General features: G+C 45.9%; 1 protein-coding gene across 3 annotated transcripts in view; it reads left to right on the forward strand.

Annotated features, from left to right (window-relative positions):
* Positions 1–20,962, forward strand: part of LOC143288783 (protein Wnt-11b-2-like) — an 86,159-nt gene that overhangs the window by 59,799 nt on the left and 5,398 nt on the right. For all 3 annotated transcript variants that reach the window (XM_076597415.1, XM_076597414.1, XM_076597416.1), the window contains one exon: positions 9,384–9,796. In XM_076597415.1, coding sequence (XP_076453530.1) covers positions 9,384–9,796 — 413 coding nt within the window. The remainder of the gene's footprint in view (positions 1–9,383; positions 9,797–20,962) is intronic.

Here is a 20,962-nt window from a genome sequence, read left to right on the forward strand (position 1 = left end):
TCCACCCTCTCTCTCTCTCTCTCCCTCTCCCACCCCCCTCTCTCTCTCCATCCCTATCCCCCTCTCTCTGTCTCTTTCTCTCCTTCCCCCTCTCTCCCTTCTCTCTTTCACTCTCCTATATCTCCACCCTCTCACCTTCCCTCTCTCTCTCCCCCTCTCTCTTTCACTCTCCTATATCTCCCCCGCTCTCCCCCCTCTATCTCTCTCTCCCTCCATTTCTTTCTCCCATCTCTCTCTCTCTCTCTCTCTCTCTCTCTCTCTCCCCCTCCCACCCCCTCTCTCTCTCCCTCCCTATCCCCCCTCTCTCTCTCCCTTCTCTCTCTCTCTTTCTTTCTATCTCTCCCCCCTCTCACCTTCCCCCCCTCTCTCTCCCCCTCTCTCTTTCACTCTCCTATATCTTCCCCCTCTCACCTTCCCCCCCTCTCTCTCCCCCTCTCTCTTTCACTCTCCTATATCTCCCCCCTCTCACCTTCCCCCCCTCTCTCTCCCCCTCTCTCTTTCACTCTCCTATATCTCCCCCCTCTCACCTTCCCCCCCTCTCTCTCCCCCGCTCTCTTTCACTCTCCTATATCTCCCCTCTCTCTTTCACTCTCCAATCTCTCCCCCCCCCCCCTATCTCTCTCTCCCCCCTCTCCCTCCATTTCTTTCTCCCATCTCCCCCCCTCTCTCTCTCTATCTCTCCCTCTCCCCCTCTCCCACCCTCTCTCTCTCTCCCTCCCTATCCCCCCTCTCTCCCTTCTCTCTCTTTTTCTCTCTCTCCCCCCTCTCACCTCCCCCCCCCTCTCTCTCTTGTCTGCCTCTTTCACTCTCCTATCTCTCCCCCCTCTATCTCTCTCTCTCCCTCCATTTCTTTCTCCTATCCCTCTCTCTCTCTTTCTCCTATCTCTCCGCCTCTCACCCTCTCTCTCTTTCTCTCTCCTATCTCCCCCTCTCCCTCTGTCCCTATTTATCTCTCTCTCCATCTCCCTCTCTCTGCCCTCCCTCTCTCTCTATCGCTAAGGAGCACAAAGTGAGCTAGTTTTGTCTTTGCCTTGTTCGTCAAGCTGTGCCGCACAGTGTTGCCTCCCTTGGTGTGGTGAGGTGCCTGGGTGGCCTCCCTTGATTCGGTAGGGTGCTGAACATTGGGTGGTGGTGAGTTGTCTGTTAAATCGCCCCAAAGAAGAAAAAAAAAAGAAAGAGAGAAAGAAGAAAAAAGAAAAAAAAAACACTCAAAGTAAAATCATACAAAGAAGAAATATACGTCTGTTTCTGTAAAGCAATAACAACAGCAATAACAACGACAGCGACAGAAGCAGTAACAGCAGCAGCAGCAACAACAACAACAACAACAATAATAATTATTATAGTCTTGGTAGTAGTAGTAGTAGTAGTAGCAGCATCAGCAGCAGTAGCAGTAGTAGTAGTAGTAGAGCAGCAGCAGCAGCAGCAACAACAACAAAATAGTAATGATAAGAGGAAGAACCATTATCATCATCTAAGCATCAAAAGGACAAACAGGGGAAAAGAAGAAAGCAACAACCCTATTTTTTTTATATAGGAAAAATATTCAACTCTCTTTAATGTGGACTTGTTTGTTTTGATGAAGGCACGTGTAGCATTGTAAAGAAAGAGGGGGGGGGGGGGGTGAGAAAGAAAATTGTATGTTCCGTGAGCTTCCATGGAACTGAAGCTAAAAAGAAAACAACAAAAATACTGACAAAGCAATTTCAGTGAGTATGCCTAAGAGATACTGAATATAGATAAATAACAACAACAACAACAAAACGATAACAATAACAAACCAAATGTAAATGAATAGATACACCCTTGACGGTTAATCCTAAAGCCAGTAATGACTTCTTTTAAAAGCAAGAGATGGAAATAGACAAACAGACAGACAGACAGAGCAGCAAGCATAGACTGATACTCAGACTTGCCAAGCAGAGACAATTATCCAGTTATTATTTTTCAATTAACCACATGCCCCTTCCAAACGATTGAAGATTAAGGACCTATTAGTTTGTCTTCGGCTCTTAGTTAAAAAGATCAAGCTGTTCTCCTTTTCTGTGCTTCATTTGGGTCCTTCGTTCTCTCTTTGTGTGACCTCCTGTGACCTTCATTGCCTTCTTTTTGTGTGACCTTCACTGCTTACTATTCCTGTGACCTTCGATGCTCACTCTTTCTATGACCTTCATTCCTAGCTCCTGTGACCTTTGGTCATCTTCATAGCTCACTTTGTCTGTGACCTTCGATGCTTACTCTTTCTGTGACCTTATGTGACCTTCAGTGTTCACTTTTTTCTTTTGCATCCACATAAAAGAGCTGAATTGTCCTTAGTTGTTTGTTTTGTTTGTCTTTTTTTTTCTTGTTGTTTTTGGTTTTGGAGCGGAAGTTGTGGTTCCCATCATGCACCTGCGCTGCGCATGCGCACTGATAGAGCGTAGGGAAGCCTAATGGTGGGTTTGAGGACACGCTGTCAGGTCGCGAGATGCTTTGAGGCAGAAAAGATAAAACCCGACGAATTCTCTTTTCTGTTTGTGCGTGTGGGGGGAGGGGATAGGGTGGCAGTTTTTGACACGGTCTGACCCCCTGACATAATTTCTGGATTTGGGTGGGGGTATGGGTTGGGGGGGATATGAAAAGAGATGGGGGTGGGGATGGTTGGATGGATGCTAGTGAGAGAGAGAGAGAGAGAAAGTGTTTGGATGGGTGCTGGAGAGAGAGAGAAGTGTTTGACTGGGTGCTAGAGAGAGAGGGAGACAGGGTTAGAGAGAGAGAGAGAGAAGTGTTTGGATGGGTGCTAGAGAGAGAGAGAGAGAAGTGTTTGGATGGGTGCTAGAGAGGGAGATAGAGAGAGAGAGAGCGTTTGGATGGGTGCTAGAGAGAGAGGTGGATAGCTGCCAGAGAGAGAGTTGGTTGGATGGATAGATGCTAGAGAGAGAGATAAGTGGATGGATGTTGGAGAGAGAGAGAGAGAGAGAATGAAAGAGAAGAGATAACAGTACTTGTCTCCTTTCGTTTACTGGAAGAAAAAAGGAAAGAAGAAGAAGAAAAAAAGAAAAGATTCCGCAATTTTGACGCAAAACATGTTCCACCATCAACAGCCGTAACAGGGTTTCGTTTTAAACGTCTTCCGATTAGCGACGAACAACCCTTGCAACTTCTTGCACAAACGGCCGCCCAAAGAGCTTGCCTTTTGATGTCTCCTTGTTAGCCAATCAAGTCTCCACTGCGATGATTTAGTTAGGAGGGGAGAGGGGGCGTGGGGAGGGAATGCTGCGGAGGGGGGGGGGAGGGGAGGAGAGAGGGGTCCATGGCTTTTGAAAGCGCAAAATATAAATCTTTGATACTAAAAGCGCCTGTACAGAAAAAAAAGTAAAAAGAAAAAAATTGGTTGTTAACAAGACAGAAAAAAAATAGGAGTCACTTAGTACGGGCAAAATTTGCTTTGATCAACGTTTGTGCGAATGAGTTCTGTAGAGAGAGGGAGAGAAGGATTAATTTTTAAAAACCGAACTGAAAATTAACGGTAATGGTTTGGACGATGATGATGATAATGATGACGACGATGGAAAAGAAGAGGGTAGGGAGGAGGATGCTGATTACTCTGTGTGTGTGTGTGGAGGGAAGGGGGTGCGGAGTGGTGGCTGTTCGAAAGAAAACAAAATCTCTCTCTCTCTCTCTCTCTCTGTCTGTCTCTGTCACACACACACACACACACACACACACACACACACACACACACACACACACACACACACACACACACACACACACAAACATGCATACATACAAAGAGAGTGAGGGAGACAGAAGAGAAGAAGGAAGAAAGAAAGAAAGAACTTAAAAGACCAGCCGACACGTGGAATGAATAAAATATTACGCGCGTTTACAGTCTCTCCACCGCAGACACTTTCTATCGAGATAATTAGTCATTACCACACACCCACACCCCCACCACCACCCCTCCTCAGACTCTCATCAGCATGGCTAATGGTCCCAGTCTTCTGGCGGGCGCAGAATTCCAACCTCCCACAATGCATCTGCAGCTGCACATGCGCATTGTTAGGCAAGGGGTAATAATAGCGAGTTGAACAACAGGGTGTCAGCGTTCGGTGATGCGTGTTTTGATGCAGAAAAATGAACTCTGTGTCTGTCTCAGTGTGTGTCCTTCTCTGTCAGAAATATATACAGTAGGAGAGACAGACAGACACTGAGAATGACGAGGAGAGAGAGGGGGAGATATAGAGGGAGGGAGGTGGGGGGGAGAGGGGAGAGCAGCATCCACATCCAACGAATTATCGTTCCTCATTTCGGTTGCAAAATATGTTTTCCGTTTCGACCAACAACTCAAAAAACTAACAACAACAACAACAAACAACGACAAATTGAAATGATCAAAAGCCCCCACTTCACATACATACATACATACACAAAAGCTATTTTATCATCACGTGTATAACAAGGGTAGTTTTGAGGCGTGTCAAATTATCGCTGAACAAGCCCCCTCGTACATGTAACAGCCGATCTTCAGAAGGGCTCCCTGTTTGAAGTCCTGCTGTCGCCCAATCAGAACACGCTTACCACGCCACGGGGGGGTGGGGGGGAGAGAGGGGGGTGGTGGGTAGGTGAATGGATGAAGAGTTGTAGGGACTGGGTGTGTGTGTGGGGGGGGGGGGGGTAAAGGGGGAGGGGGTTGTGGGGTCGAGAGTCCTGAGATAATGAAGAATATGTCGCCTGGAGAGCTTTTTTTTTCTTTTTTTTCTTTTTCTTTTTTTTAAGAACAGGTCGGCGTTGGAATGAAAGATTGGGTGCAGTCAGTGCTATGGGTGGTTTGGAGTATGAAAAATTTCTTCTTCTTAAACTCCTGCTTCATCATCATCATTATCATCTTCCTTTTCTTCTTCTTCTTCTTATTATTATTACATTTTTGTTGTTTTGTTATTGTTGTTGTTTACTCTCCTCGGTTCCTGTTTCCCTCTTCTCTTCAGTCCTGGGAAGAGAGAGAGGAAGAGAGAGGGTGGTGGGGGGGGGGGGGGGAGGGAGACAGGCACAATCAGACAGACAGGGATAGTGAGATAGAGGGAGACAGCAACGTCTTCCTCCTCCTCCTCCTCCTCCTTCTTCTTTTTCTTCTTCCTGCTCCTCCTCTTTCTCTCCTCCTCCTCCTTCTTACTGCTCCTCTTCCTCCTCCTCTTTCTTCTTCTTCCTCTTCTTTTTCCTGCTCCTCCTCCTCCTCTTTCTCTTCTCCTCCTCCTCTTTCTCTTCTCCTCCTCCTCCTCTTCTTCTTCTTCTTCTTCTTCATCCTCCTTCTTCTTCTTCCTGCTCCTCCTCTTTCTCTGCTCCTCCTCCTCCTCCTTCTTTTTATTCTTCTTTTTCCTCCTCCTCCTCCTTTCTCTTCTTCTCCTCCTCCTCCTCCCCCTCCTCCTCCTTCTTCTTCTTCTTCTTCTTCATCCTCCTCCTCCTCCTTTCCTTATTCTTCTTCTCCTACACCTCGAGACTTCGCCTCCTCCACCTCCTTCTTCTTCACTTCTTCTTCGTTTCTGGGCCTCAACTACCCGCCATGTAGGTAGCCATCGTTGTGTACATGCTGGGTATGTTACAGTTACTGTTTCTATCGCTTGTTGACCGCTGGCAAGGGAATTCAGATGCTGTATGTTTCTGAAGAGGAGGATTTCGAGGGGCTGGGGGTGGGAACAGGAGGAAGGGATGGATTAATGTGACGATGATGATAGTGGTGGTGGTTGATGGTGCTGGTTGTGGGGGTTGTGATGATGGTGGTGATGATGATAGCGGTGTGATGGTGGTGGTGATGATGATGGTGGTGGTGATGGTGATGATGGTGGTGGTGGTGGTGGTGGTGTTGTTGATGATGGTAGTGGTGGTGGTGGTGGTGATGATGATGATGATAGTGGCGGTGGTGATGGTGGTGGTGATGATAATGCTGGTGGTGGTGATGATGATGATGATAGTGGCGGTGGTGATGGTGGTGGTGATGATGATCATGGTGGTGGTGATGATGATGATCATGGTGGTGGTGATGATGATAGTGGCGGTGGTGGTGGTGATGATGATGATAATGTTGGTGGTGGTGATGATGATAATGTTGGTGGTGGTGATGATGGCGGTGTGGTGATGATGGTGGTAGTGGTGGTGATGATAATCATGATGATGATGGCAGTGGTGGTGGTGGTGATTATGATGGTGGTGGTGGTGATGATGATAATGATGATAGTGGTAGTGGTGGTGATGATAATGATCGTGGTGGTGATGATGATGGTGGTGGTGGTATGGTAGTGGTAGAGGTGGTGATGATGATGATGGTGGTAGTGGTGGTGATGATAATGATGGTGGTAGTGGTTGTGATGATGATGTGTGGTGGCGGTGATGATGGTGATGGTGGTGATAGTGATGATGGTAGTGGTAGTTGTGGTGGTGATGATGATGGTGGTGGTCGTGGTGGTGATGATGATGATGATGGTGGTGGTGGTGATGATGATAATGATGGTGGTGGTGGTGATGATGATGATGGTGGTGGCGATGATGGTGGTGGTGGTGACGATAATGATGGTGGTGGCGATGATGATGATGATGATGATGGTGGTTATGGAGGCGGTGTTGATGGTGGTGATGATGATGGTGGTGGTAATCGTGGCGGTGATGACAGTGATGGTGGTGGTGGTGTCTTTGAAGGGAATGACACACTCACGCACACACCCACACATACTCACGTACACCCACAAATATCTCCCAACACTAAATCACGCACGCACGAGCATACGCACACAAACACGCACAGGAAAAGAAGTTGGGGGGGAGGACGTATACAGTTATCAATAACGCACGATAATGAATCTTAAACTAAATGAATAAACAAGAACAAAAATATAATCATAGATGAATATATACATATATATATGTGTGTGTGTGTGTGTGTATATAATCATATGAATGTTCACACACGCACGCACGCACACACATACACACACACACACACGCACACATGTATATATATGTGTGTGTGTATATATATATATATATATATATATATATATATATATATATCTGTGTGTGTGTGTTACACCCGATATATGAAATCGGCCATTTCATGAAGTGAGCAACTTTTATGAATAAAAAATAAATTTTCATCAGTAGATACATAGAGCTATAGGATCTGTTCAATCACAGCAGAAACCATGCATGTGCATGTTGTTGGTTTTGTTGTTGTTGTTGTTTTTTTGTTTTGTTTTTGTTTTTTTTTGTTTCTTAAATTCCTTTATTCAGATTAAATTCAATGAATTATCTTAAAACATTTGTTTCATTTTTGGATATATATATATAGACTACATAAATAGACACACCCACGCAGACTCGCCGACACTGCAGGGCAGGGCAGGGCCTAAGCACAAGGACTAATTCAAAGAGGTCCTTCCATTGTAGACCTCGAGAAAAAGGCATTCTTGCTTCGCCCTTGCAACAAAGCGTTCAGAATTAAGCCATAAGAATCTAGACCCTGGACATCAAAAAAACGGGTTGTACTTTGCTTTTGTCTTTTTTTGTGGTGTTCGGCGTTGGTTGTTTTGTCTCCGCATTTCTGTAGGCCTGCCCACTTCCTTGGCCTAACGCGTTCGCTCTGCTGCTGCGACGGCATATTTGCAGGTTTTACCTACCTACCAACCTACCTCCCTACCTTCCACCAAATAATACATTCCCTGCGTTGGGCCCAGACATTCTTCAGGCCCGCTCCCTTTCTCGCTGCCTCTTTTTTCTCCTCTCGAAGCATTTCCTGCAGCAAGGAATCCGTTGAATTAACATGATGGGAAACATCTACTACAACTCGAATTTTTCTTCTTCTTCTTTTCTTTTTTTTTCAACCACCCTCGCTTGCACACCCACCGCTTTTTTGTTGTTGCTTTTTTTCTTTTCTTTTTCTTTTCTTTTTTTTTTCATCTCCGCTCTGCTTTTTTACAAACCCAACCCCGATTCCCTGTACCAATGAAAATAGAAGAAAAAGGGAAAGAATGAAATGGGTAACGCCCTCTGATGGCGAAGTATTCTTCCGAGGAAGGTGAGATCAGTCTGCTTATTTTCACGCGTAGAAATCTGTGGTGACAAAGACTTTTTATGCAGTACAAAGGTGTTAAAGGGATTCTGATAAAATTGCAGGCAAAACAATTTTTTTTTAATGGAAAATGGGTGTGGATTGAATGTTTAGTATAAATGTAAGAGCGTGTCCAATGGCAAAAGAAAAATCCATCTTTGTACATTATTTCAGAATGAATGTGTAATAATGTGGTGCAGATTCATTAATAAGATGTCTTATGTCACTGATAAAACTGTAAACTCAAAGATGGAATAAAAACAATTAATGTTTAGTATAATTATTACAGTGCAATGTAGTCTGTGTACGATACAGTCCTAACCAGTGGAAAGGAACGCAGTTCAGTACTTTTTTTTTTTTTTTTCAAGATTCAAGATGAAATTCCCTTTCATTCCTTCGAAGGTTATTATGTCAAATATTGCAAACGCATGAAACAAAATAATAATAATAATAAACATGAAAAATAACAAATACATGAACTGTGTCAACATTACTAACGTGTGGGAAACAAAGAAAAAACAACAAGGGACAAAAAATAATGTGAAATAATTCCTCTACGCCTCCCTCCGCCCCTTTTCCCCCTTACCCCTCAACCCCACCCCCATTCTCATTGCTCGAATCGTATACACATGCCCGCAGCATGTTCAGATAATTGATGCCACTGTCGCGATATGTCACGAAGAACGTAACGGTAAGACCGCCTCTTTGGCGAACACGGGGACAATTTTAATGTGGTAGGTGTAATACTTTAAAGCTGAACATTGCAATTTCAAAGTCATTTTGAAACTGACAGAAGAAGTTATTTTCGATTTCGAAGACATTAGTGTAGGCCTTGAAAGTTACAAGACGACTTGTATAATTATACGCTACACCACATCGGCTTAAAACAATTATATATATGTATATATATATATATATATATATATATGTGTGTGTGTGTGTGTGTGTGTATGTATGTATATATATATATATATATGTATATATATATATGTGTATGTGTGTGTATATATGAATATATATATATATATATATCATACAAATATATATATGTATATAATGAATTAAAAAAACGAACGCACGCACGCACGCGCGCGCACACGCACATACAAATACACGCAAAGCCTCTCTCTCTCTCTCTCTCCCTCCCTCCCTCTCGCCTCTTCCACCCCCACCCCCCCCTTCTCTTCCACAGATATCATTGGTACTAATTCCGAAAACAACAATAAACTCCCTTCTCTTTCTAACACTCTTTCTCTCTGTCTGCGCATACGCCTGGTCGCCCACTCGCCGGAACCGGAAACAGGAACTCGGGAAAAGGCCTACGTGTACAGCATCTCGGCCGCGGCGCTCGTGCACAGCGTCGCCCGTGCCTGCAGTATCGGGGTCACCACCAAGTGCAGCTGCGGACGCCTGCCCACGTCCCCCCCGGGGGCAGATTTCAAGTGGGGGGGCTGCGGGGACGACCTCACCTTCGGCACCTACTTCAGCCACCAGTTCACAGAAGCCTCGCTCATGAAGCTGCCACCTGTGTCGTCGTCGTTGTCGTCTTCCAGAACACCGGCGTCTCTGTCGTCGTTGTCTTCGTCGTTGTCATCATCTTCGTTGTTTGTGAGGGGTCTTGGAGCGTCCAGGCAGAGGAAAGCGAAGAGAAAGGGGAGGGCGTCTTCTTCGACGAAAGTGATGATGGACAAGCATAATTTTGCGGCGGGAAGATCGGTGAGTTGTTTTGTGGTCTGGGGGAGAGGTGGTGGTGTGTGTGTTTGTATGTGTGCTTTTTATTTTTTGTTTGTGTCGGTGTGTTTGTGTGAGAGAGAGAGAGAGAGAGTAGTGGTGTGTGTGTGTGTTTTCGTTGTTGATTTTTTTTTTCCCGAATTTTTATTGGTGCTGTTATGTCATTGATGATATTGTTTTTTTTTGTTGTTGTTGCACTGCTCCTAATGATGTTGTTCTTGATGTTCTAATTCTGTCGGTATTGCTTCTCGTCTGTCGTTGCTGCTACTGTAATTTGGATTACACAAAATTCAACCAACAGTACGAAATAGATCACAATAGTAAGTACTTTTCGAATTGAGTTTGAAGGACTACTGAATAAAATAATGTCAGAGTGTCTATCAGAAATGTGCCACAAAAGCCGTGTTATCTGACATGATTGGTACATTTGACAACTTAATGACCAAGATGTCAAGGGGAAAAAAAAAAAAACCGGACAAATTTTACGTAGACGCAGAACTGATTTTTGTTGTATAAAAATAATAATCTGCGAACAGTTTTAGTTTCTCATAACCGGGGTGGGGGGGGGGGGGGGGGTGCATGCCGGGTTTGTTCTTCTTAATTCCGTAACCCACCGAACGCTGTCAAGGATTGCGGGATATTTCAAGTGCGTATTTGATCTTCTTCATGCGTATACACACGAAGGGGGTTCAGGCACTAGCAGGCCTGCACACATATGTTGACCGGGGGTATCGGGGAAAAAATCTCCACCCTTTATCCACCAGAGGCCTTGATATACCGGGATTCGAACCTGAGACCCTCAGGTTGAAAGTCCAGTGCTTTAATCACTCGGCTGCTGTGCCCGCCATGCCAGCTACCTCCATCACCAGCACCTCCCACGGCTGAAGGTTTGCACATTTGAGGTTGGTCTTGGTGTAAGTGGAGTGGTGGCCTGGAGCTAACGCGTCCGCTTTGGAAGCGAGAGAATCTGAGCGCGATGGTTCGAATCACGGCTCAGCCGCCGATATTTTCTCCACCTCCACTAGACCTTGAGTGATGGTCTGGACGCTAGTCATTCGGATGAGACGATAAACCGAGGTCCTGTGTGCAGCATTAGCGCACGTAAAAGAACCCACAGCAGCAAAAGGGTTGTTCCTGGCAAAATTCTGTAGAAAAATCCACTTCGATAGGAAAAACAAATAAAACTGCACGCAGTAAAAAATCTGAAAAATGGGTGGCGCTGTAGTGTAGCGACGCGCTGTCCCTGTGGAGAGAAGCCCGAATTTCACACAGAGAAATATGTTGTGATAAAAAGAAATACAAATACAAATCTTTGTACCAGTTTTGGGGGCGTCCCTGGTCGCAACTACTATGAGCCAGCTCCCCCTGAGGAGAGCTTTCTAACAGAATGTTGACAAACAGCCTGGTGTTTAGTGAAGGTGAGGCCTACCGCAGTGTACGGAACTCCCATGGTCAACATGGGACCTCTGTTTTACTATTCTCTGCCATTTCCCGTCGTTAATGACACGTTCAACAAGGGACCTCCGTCTCTGCTTCCGATGTAAGACATGAGCAGTGAGAATGACACCCGTGAATGCTTCATTGATGGGGAAGTCTTTGGTCTTGCCTCCCTTGATGCGCAAACTGTGAACTGCAGACAGAGTTTTGCGTCACTGTCTGTTGGGAATGTAGGGCAGTGCTGATGTCTTTTCCTGACGGGAGACACCATAAAACTTACTGACTGTAAGAGCACGTGCATAGAGGTGCGCTTCTGAGTGGGTGGGTGGGGGTGTGTCTGTGTCTGCATGTCTGTGAGTGTCTGTCTGTGTATGTATTGCGTTGTTGTTCTTTGTAGTGGATGTTTGCGTCTATGTCAAAACGTGAGAAGAAGGGAGGGTTACGTTGTGGTGATTTTCGATTTCAGTTTCTCGTGTGGTTGTCTTTCTTTTTGACACAAACGTCAATCAAATCAGCTTTTTTTTGTGCTAAGTTTTTAGTTCAGATTTGTCGCTCAAAAAGCCAAGAGCGTTACGAAGAATGAGATCAGTTGCAGTCAGGAGGCCAGTGCAGTTTAGAATGTGCGGTAAGGGACCTATTTTACAGGACAAAACTTCCAAGATTTACTAATGGGTTAGTCTGCCATTTAACATTACAGAGAACATGTATGCATTTGTGTGCGAGCACGCGCGCCCGCGTGTGTGTGCGTGCGTGCGTACATGTGTGAGTGTGCAAAATCACGTGTGTGTGTGTGTGAAGTAAATTTCCTCGCCTTTGGGGCTCTCAAAACATACAATCACTTCAAACAGATCTTTTTCCAAGATATTCTTCACGAGATGGGCGCACCCATAGCCTCACTCCTCAACCAAGCACTGTGACCAGAATTAGGGAGAGGGGGGTCCGTGAAAAAACAAAACATGCTTCATAGTCACCCGTTTGGAAGGAGCGCTTCTGCCAATGGCCATAATTTGCGTGTGTGGCATGTTCGTCCGCGTGCAAAAAGGCGCGCGCCAATTCCAAGAGCCCCCATTGGTGGAGAGGAAGGCAAGGGAAAGGTTGTGTAATAAAGAGGGAAATAAAGCTCTCAGTGGGAGATGGTTTATGAAGGGGAACCGGGGCTTAAAGTTGGCAGCACAGGCAGCGACTGGACTGGTTATGATCTCTCTCTCTCTCTGTCTTATCTCTGGTGTTCGCCGTGTGAGTTGTCAGTCTTGGCGGATGTTGTCTGGAGCTCGTGGGAGAAAGTTATGGGGGATGTGTGGGCTCGTGGGAGAAGTTTTTGGGGGATGTGTGGGCTCGTGGGAGAAGGTTTCGGGGGGATGTTGTCTGGGGCTCGTGGGAGAAGGTTTTGGGGGGATGTTGTCTGGGGGCTCGTGGGAGAAGGTTTTGGGGGATGTGTGGGCTCGTGGGAGAAGGTTTCGGGGGGATGTTGTCTGGGGCTCGTGGGAGAAGGTTTTGGGGGGATGTCTGGGCCTTTTGGGAGAAGGTTTTGGGGGGGATGTTGTCTAGGTTTCGTGGGAGAAGGTTTTGGGGGATGTTGTCTGGGGCTCGTGGGAGAAGGTTTGGGGGGGATGTTGTCCAGGGCTCGTGGGAGGTGGTTTTGGGGGGATGTTGTCTGGGCCTCGTGGGAGAAGGTTTTGGGGGGATGTTGTCTAGGGCTCGTGGGAGAAAGTTTTGGGGGATGTTGTCTAGGGCTCGTGGGAGAAGGTTTTGGGGGATGTTGTCTAGGGCTCGTGGGAGAAGGTTTTTGGGGGGATGTTGTCTAAGGCTCGTGGAAGAAGGTTTTTGGGGGGATGTTGTCTAAGGCTCATGGGAGAAGGTTTTGGGGGGATGTTGTCTGGGCCTCATGGGAGAAGGTTTCGGGGGGATGTTGTCTGGGGCTCGTGGGAGAAGGTTTTGGGGGGGATGTTGTCCGGGGCTCGTGGGAGAAGGTTTTGGGGGGGATGTTGTCTGGGGCTCGTGGGAGAAGGTTTCGGGGGGATGTTGTCTGGGGCTCGTGGGAGAAGGTTTCAGGGGGATGTCTGGGCTCGTGGGAGAAGGTTTCGGGGGGATGTTGTCTGGGGTTCGTGGGAGAAGGTTTTGGGGGGATGTCTGGGCCTTTTGGGAGAAGGTTTTGGGGGGATGTTGTCTAGGTTTCGTGGGAGAAGGTTTTGGGGGATGTTGTCTGGGGCTCGTGGGAGAAGGTTTGGGGGGGATGTTGTCCAGGGCTCGTGGGAGAAGGTTTTGGGGGGATGTTTCCCAGGGCTCGTGGGAGGTGGTTTTGGGGGGATGTTGTCTGGGCCTTTTGGGAGAAGGTTTTGGGGGGATGTTGTCTAGGTTTCGTGGGAGAAGGTTTTGGGGGATGTTGTCTGGGGCTCGTGGGAGAAGGTTTGGGGGGGATGTTGTCCAGGGCTCGTGGGAGAAGGTTTTGGGGGGATGTTTCCCAGGGCTCGTGGGAGGTGGTTTTGGGGGGATGTTGTCTGGGCCTCGTGGGAGAAGGTTTTGGGGGGATGTTGTCTAGGGCTCGTGGGAGGTTTTGGGGGGATGTTGTCTGGGCCTCGTGGGAGAAAGTTTTGGGGGATGTTGTCTAGGGCTCGTGGGAAAAGGTTTTTGGGGGATGTTGTCTAGGCCTCGTGGGAGGTTTTGGGGGGATGTTGTCTAAGGCTCGTGGAAGAAGGTTTTTGGGGGATGTTGTCTGGGCCTCATGGGAGAAGGTTTTGGGGGGGATGTTGTCTGGGGCTCGTGGGAGAAGGTTTTGGGGGGATGTTGTCTGGGGCTCGTGGGAGAAGGTTTTGGGGGGATGTTGTCCGGGGCTCGTGGGAGAAGGTTTTGGGGGGATGTTGTCTAGGTTTCGTGGGAGAAGGTTTTGGGGGGGATGTTGTCTGGGGCTCGTGGGAGAAGGTTTCGGGGGGGATGTTGTCTGGGGCTCGTGGGAGAAGGTTTCGGGGGGGATGTTGTCTGGGGCTCGTGGGAGAAGGTTTTAGGGGGATGTTGTCTGGGGGCTCGTGGGAGAAGGTTTTGGGGGATGTGTGGGCTCGTGGGAGAAGGTTTCGGGGGGATGTTGTCTGGGGCTCGTGGGAGAAGGTTTTGGGGGGATGTCTGGGCCTTTTGGGAGAAGGTTTTGGGGGGATGTTGTCTAGGTTTCGTGGGAGAAGGTTTTGGGGGATGTTGTCTGGGGCTCGTGGGAGAAGGTTTGGGGGGGATGTTGTCCAGGGCTCGTGGGAGAAGGTTTTGGGGGGATGTTTCCCAGGGCTCGTGGGAGGTGGTTTTGGGGGGATGTTGTCTGGGCCTCGTGGGAGAAGGTTTTGGGGGGATGTTGTCTAGGGCTCGTGGGAGGTTTTGGGGGGATGTTGTCTGGGCCTCGTGGGAGAAAGTTTTGGGGGATGTTGTCTAGGGCTCGTGGGAGAAGGTTTTGGGGGGATGTTGTCTAGGCCTCGTGGGAGGTTTTGGGGGGATGTTGTCTAAGGCTCGTGGAAGAAGGTTTTTGGGGGATGTTGTCTGGGCCTCATGGGAGAAGGTTTTGGGGGGATGTTGTCTGGGGCTCGTGGGAGAAGGTTTCGGGGGATATGTGGGCTCGTGGGAGAAGGTTTCGGGGGGATGTTGTCTGGGGCTCGTGGGAGAAGGTTTTAGGGGGATGTTGTCTGGGGCTCGTGGGAGAAGGTTTCGGGGGATATGTGGGCTCGTGGGAGAAGGTTTCGGGGGGATGTTGTCTGGGGCTCGTGGGAGAAGGTTTTGGGGGGATGTTGTCTGGGGCTCGTGGGAGAAGGTTTTGGGGGGATATTGTCTGGGCCTCGTGTGAGGAGGTTTTGAACGCTGTCGTCTTGTGTCTTCAACCTTCTGTCTGCCTGTCTGTCTCTCTCTCTCTACCTATGTTTGTCTGTCTCTCTCTCTCTCTCTCTCTCTCTCTCTCATTCCACTCACTCCCTGTCCCCCTCTGTCTCTACCAAAACTACTGCTGCTGCGACTACTACTACTGCAACTGCTACTGCCGTCGCTGCTGCTGTTGATGATGATGATGATGATGATGCTGCTAAGGAGCAAGGAGGCACATTGGTTAAGACGTTTATCTGCCAATAAGGTGTTCGTGATGGTGTGGGTTCGAATCCCGCTCTCGCCCTTTCTCACAAGTTTGACAGGAAATCAAACTGAGCGTCTAGTCATTCGGATGAGACGATAAACCGAGATCCCGTGTGCAGCACGCACTTGACGCACTGAAATAGAACCCAGGGCAACAAAAGCGTTGTCCTCTGGCAAAATTCTGTAAAAGAAATCCACTGTGACGGGTACATAAATACATGCATGCACTCGAGGCCCGACAATCGCATTGGGTTATGCTGCTGTCAGGCTTCTGCCCAGCAGATGTGGTGTAGCGTGTAGGGATTTATCCAAACACAGAGAAACTGAAAGCTGTTGTTGATGCTGCTATTATTGACTACTGTAGCTCCTGTTACTACTACTGTTGTTGTTGAGCTGCCACTACTCTCACTGCTGTCCGAGACTGTGTCCCTCTTTCTGACTTCACAACAAATGAAATCAAATTATGGTGCTTAGAGCCTCGCCCACCACTAAGGCCATCTCAAGGCTATCGCCACGTTAATAACTACTACAAGGGTAAAAAAACAATTAAAACGAGTCACCACTTCAAACTTTCCACTCAAAGTTTAAAAAAAAAAAACTTCCATCGTTTAAAACCTTCAAATCTGAGTTAAAATGTTCACTTCTTTCAAGAAGTCCATCAGCGCCCACGGAGGGACATCACGAAACAAGGTCTTCAAAGAAACCGCCGTGTAATATCTGTGTCTAACGTCATGCAGATCCCAACAGTCAAGGAGCACGTGTTTCACGGTAAGAGGTTCATCACAGCCTTTTGTCAAGAAAAATGTATCTCACAACTTCGAGATACTTGCATATATCCTCTGATAAAGTTTCGTTGCAGTAACCATAATGATACAACTACTTTGATGTTAATGGTAAAGCTGATAACAAGAATAGTAATGCTAATGATGATAATGCCACATCTTCCAGATACTCACACATATCCTTTAATAGTTTCGTTGCAGTAACCATAAACTGCAGATCGAAACAGGAAGAAGAGAAGGCGAAAACAGAATTTGCAAGGAGTGTAATATGGGTGCTATTGGGGATGAATTTCATTTTGTTTTAGAATGTCCCCAAAATACTGTAATTCGAAATGAATTGATACCACATAAATATAAATCACATACAGCAGTGTTCGGTTTATGCAGTTTATTCAGTGCTCGGAAGAAAACACAACTTAATCTAAGTAAACTCATAAAACTTGGAAAAGGTGTGTAACTTTTGTTAAATCTAAAACATACTTGTCAGTATGTTTAAGTTTGATTTGTTTTGTTGCAAATCATCATCATTATCACGCGCGTGTGGGTGTGCGTGCGTGGGTGTGCGTTTTTGCGTGTTTCGGAGACATCGTTGGACTGAAGTTGTGATTCAATGAGTATGTATAGTTATTGTATCCTCCACACCCGAAAAGGGGCAAAATGATTAAATTTCTTTGAATGTTTGAATCTTCTTTGAATCCTTGAATCTTGAAATCTGAAAGTGACCGAATATTCACATGTACAGTAAACACTGAGCTGCATGCAGAGTGCTCTCACCGTCCTCCCTGCCCCTGATTTCTGTATTTATATTTGTGTTACTCTTTTTATGTCACAACAGATTTCTCTGTGTGAAATTCGGGCTGCTGTCCCCAGGGAGAGCGTGTCGCTACACTACAGCACCACCCTTTTTTTTTTAATTATTTTTTTCTCCTGCGTGCAGTTTTATTTGTTTTTCCTATCGAAGTGGATTTTTCTACAGAATTGTGCCATAACCCTTTGTTGCCGTGGGTTCTTTTACGTGCGTTAAGTGCATGCTGCACACAGGACTTCGGTTTATCGTCTCATTCGAATGACTACCGTCCAGACCACCACTCAAGGTCCAGTGGAGGGGGAGAAAACATCGGTGGCTGAGCCGTGATTCGAACCAGAGCGCTCAAATTCTCTCGCTTCCTTGGCGGACGCGTTACTCTAGGCCATCACTCCACTTACTGTTTTCAAACAAACTCTTTATGGGTTAAAACTGCGATTTGACTTTTTTTTTTAACATCATTATTTTTTTCTGAAAAAGACAAACGAAAGAAACTGCACTTCAGTTTTATGGTGTCTGCTTCCTTTGAAAAAAAAAAAATGCTTCATTTCATGCATGAACGCATGCACCTGCATGTACACACAAGCGGGCACATGTTCATGTATATATCCATGCATGCATATACGCACAAGCGCGTCCAATATATCTTTCTTTTTCGTCGTCATCTTCGATCATTTATTCCTTTCTTTTTCTTTTCTTTTCCTTTTCCTTCATCATAATCTTCATCTCTGTCTCTCTCTCTCTCTTTTTAATGTCCGGTCACACATTCTGGTGACTGAAGCAATCTCTCTCTCGGTCTTTCTGTCGTGTTACTCTCTCGGTCTTTCTGTCGTGTTATATATATATATATATATGTGTGTGTGTGTGTGTGTGTGTGTGTCTGTCTGTGTCTGTACATACATACAGATATATCCCCTCTCTCTCTCTCTTCATTTTTTCATCCATTCATTCACATTCAGCTACCCGCCATTCTGGTTACGTATTTTTATGAACATTTCAGAAATTGCGCTGTGGTGGGGAACTGCGTAATACGCGGGGAAGTTTTGGTGATTATCTACATAAAACCGGAATTGCGTGGGTAAGAACACATATCCCTGAGAGAATGGAAATCCATGCTCGGATAGATGTCTGTGAGTGCGCAGACTCTCACGAATTCCCCACAAACGTAGTATGGTCTTTCGCAACCTCCAAAAGTAGATCTTTTTTCTTGCAAGTTAAACATTCATAAACTTGGTATGGTCTGTCGCAACCTCCAAAAGTAGATCTTTTCTTACAAGCTAAACATTCATAAACATAGTATGGTCTGTCACAACCTTCAAAAGTAGATCTTTTTTCTTACAAGTAAAACATATAGTCTGTTAGTGTTTAAATGAGTCAGTTACTTTTGCAAAGTAATTTGGTTTGCCTTTTTTAGGAATATAGAAGGATAGTTGAACAGATACATCTGGAGGAAGTTAGGTTTCTGTTTCTCGTTCGCTTTGTCAGCTACTTACATCGTTCATGGTTACTCTTGACACCGACAGCAGCATATGTATGTGCGTGCAAAACGAAATTCTGCGTGTCACATTTGTAATAACGCGTGTGTAGCAGTCTATATTCATGTACGGATTTTCTGGGGCCAGAATGCATGGTGTGTATATCTTGTTGTCAAACCCTCTCTTTCTGTCTCAGTCTCTCTCTCTTTCGATATATATATAGAGAGAGAGGGGAGAGAGAATATATCGTTCGTTCTCTCTCTCTGTCTCTCGATATATATATATATATATATATATATATATATATATATATATATATGAGAGAGAATTATATACTTGTATATATATTGAATGTACGTTCGTTCTCTCTCTCTCTCTCCCTCTCTCTCCCTCCCGCTCTCTCTCTCTCGCTCGCTCTCTCTTCCCCTCTCTCTCTCCATCCTCCTCACAAAGAAAAACCCATAACAAATGATGTTTTTCCTCAGAAAATATATTTACTTGGAGAATAAGATAAAGAATAAAGACCAAGAGGAGGGGGGGGGGGGGGGGCTGAATGCGACAGAGATAGAGACACAACGATTACAGACATAAAAGGCAAACGATCTGGGCCAATCAAGATCGAGGAGCCCAAAGGAGGTGGTCATAATCTGTTTTTTTTTTCTGGCACAAGATTATGTGCAGGATGCCTTCATGTTAAATCAATCCCCCCTACAACCACCCTCCGCCTTTTCTTTTGAATAACCACAGACTCGCAATTATTTACGCAGCAGACATCCTTCTGCGAAACTAATCCCTCATTTTTTGGGGAGAGAGAGAGAATATTGAAAAGCAAACAGGCTGGTGGTAGTTTCACGAGGCCTACCGCAGTTCAGGAAAGTGAATGTTCAACAAGGGACCACCTTCTGCTTCCAGTTTTACAGCATTAATGATTGGTCTAGCAGAGGACCTCTTAGCCTTTGATATACAGCATCAGCAGGCAGAACGCTTTCTTGTGAGCACTTCTTTGACGCAAGTTCTCTTGGAATACCTGCTTTGATGCCGAAGCTGCGAACTTCAAGAAGATTGTGCATTGCTCTCTGAAGAGGGTGTAAAACGGTTGATATTTTTCCCTGACGTAACAAACATAAATGCCCTTTCTTCTGCTGCTCCTCCTCCTTCATGGGCCGCAACTTTCACGTTCACTGGTATGTACGAGTGGGCTTTTACGTGTATGACCATTTTTACCCCGCCGCCATGTAGGCAGCTATATTCCGTTTTCAGCATTGTGCATGCTGGTAATGTTTTCATCAACCTACCGAACGCTGACATGGATTGCGGGATCTTTAACGTGCGTATTTTTATCTTCTGCATGCTTATACACACGAAGGGGGTCCAGGTACTAGCAGGTCTGCACGTTTTGACTTGAGAGATCGGAAAATACTGTACCTTTCCCCCACCAGGTGAGTCTTAACTGGGAATCGAAGTCGAGAATCTAGCACTGACTGAGAACATGTGTGTGGTGGCTTGCACGTGCCTTCACGTGTGTTGTCAGTGATTTTGTTTATTTGGTGTGTGACTTTTTATCAGAATATTTGGTTGTATACTGTTTTTTGTGCAAGCTGAATGTGTTTCGTGGGGTTACCTTGCAGTATTTATTTTCAATTGTTCTGAATATCTTCTGTGTCTTTTATCAGTCTCTGTTTAACATTATTTTCCATTACGTAGGTAAAGAGAAGAAATTTCTTTTGATTCAGGAAGATGGATAAAAGAAAGAAACCTGACAAGACGTCATAAATACCGCTAGGTTCCATTGAAAAGAGACAAAATGTATCTGAACTGTCAGAGCGAATTAAATGCACCACATGCTTAGGGCAAGCTGTAAATGAACTACCAGGGACAGGGATAAATACCGAGACAGACAGAGATAGGGACAGAGAGCGAGCGAGCGAGAAAGAGAAATGATAGGGTCTACACTTCACAATACTAAACGATAAAGGTATAAGCATGATGGTAATAAAATTGTGTGTGTGTGTACATATATATACATATATATATATATATATATATGAAAAGAAACAAAAGGAACACACATATCAGAATATTAGAATAATGTTGGGAAGGAACGAGGGAAGGAGAGAGAGACGGAGACCCAGAGAGAGAGAGAGAGAACAGAACAGGGCTGATGTTCGTCTTCGTGAAAGAGTGAGGAGAGAGAAAGAAAGAGAGAAGGGAAGAGAGAGAGGAGAGAGAGAGAGAGAAAACAGAACAGGGCTGATGTTCGTCTTCGTGAAAGAGTGAGGAGAGAGAAAGAAAGAGAGAAGGGAAGAGAGAGAACAGGGCTGATGTTCGTCTTCGTGAGAGAGAGGAGAGAGAGAGGGGAGAGAGAGAACAGAACAGGGCTGATGTTCGTCTTCCTGAAGGAGAGAGAAAGAGAGAGAGGGAGGAGAGAGAGAGAACAGAACAGGGCTGATGTTCGTCTTCGTGAGAGAGAGGAGAAAGAAAGAGAAGGGAAGAGAGAGAGGGGAGAGAGAGAACAGAACAGGGCTGATGTTCGTCTTCCTGAAGGAGAGGGGAGAGA

The sequence above is a fragment of the Babylonia areolata genome, chromosome 13, assembly GCF_041734735.1.
Source record: "Babylonia areolata isolate BAREFJ2019XMU chromosome 13, ASM4173473v1, whole genome shotgun sequence".
Classification (NCBI taxonomy): domain Eukaryota; kingdom Metazoa; phylum Mollusca; class Gastropoda; order Neogastropoda; family Buccinidae; genus Babylonia; species Babylonia areolata.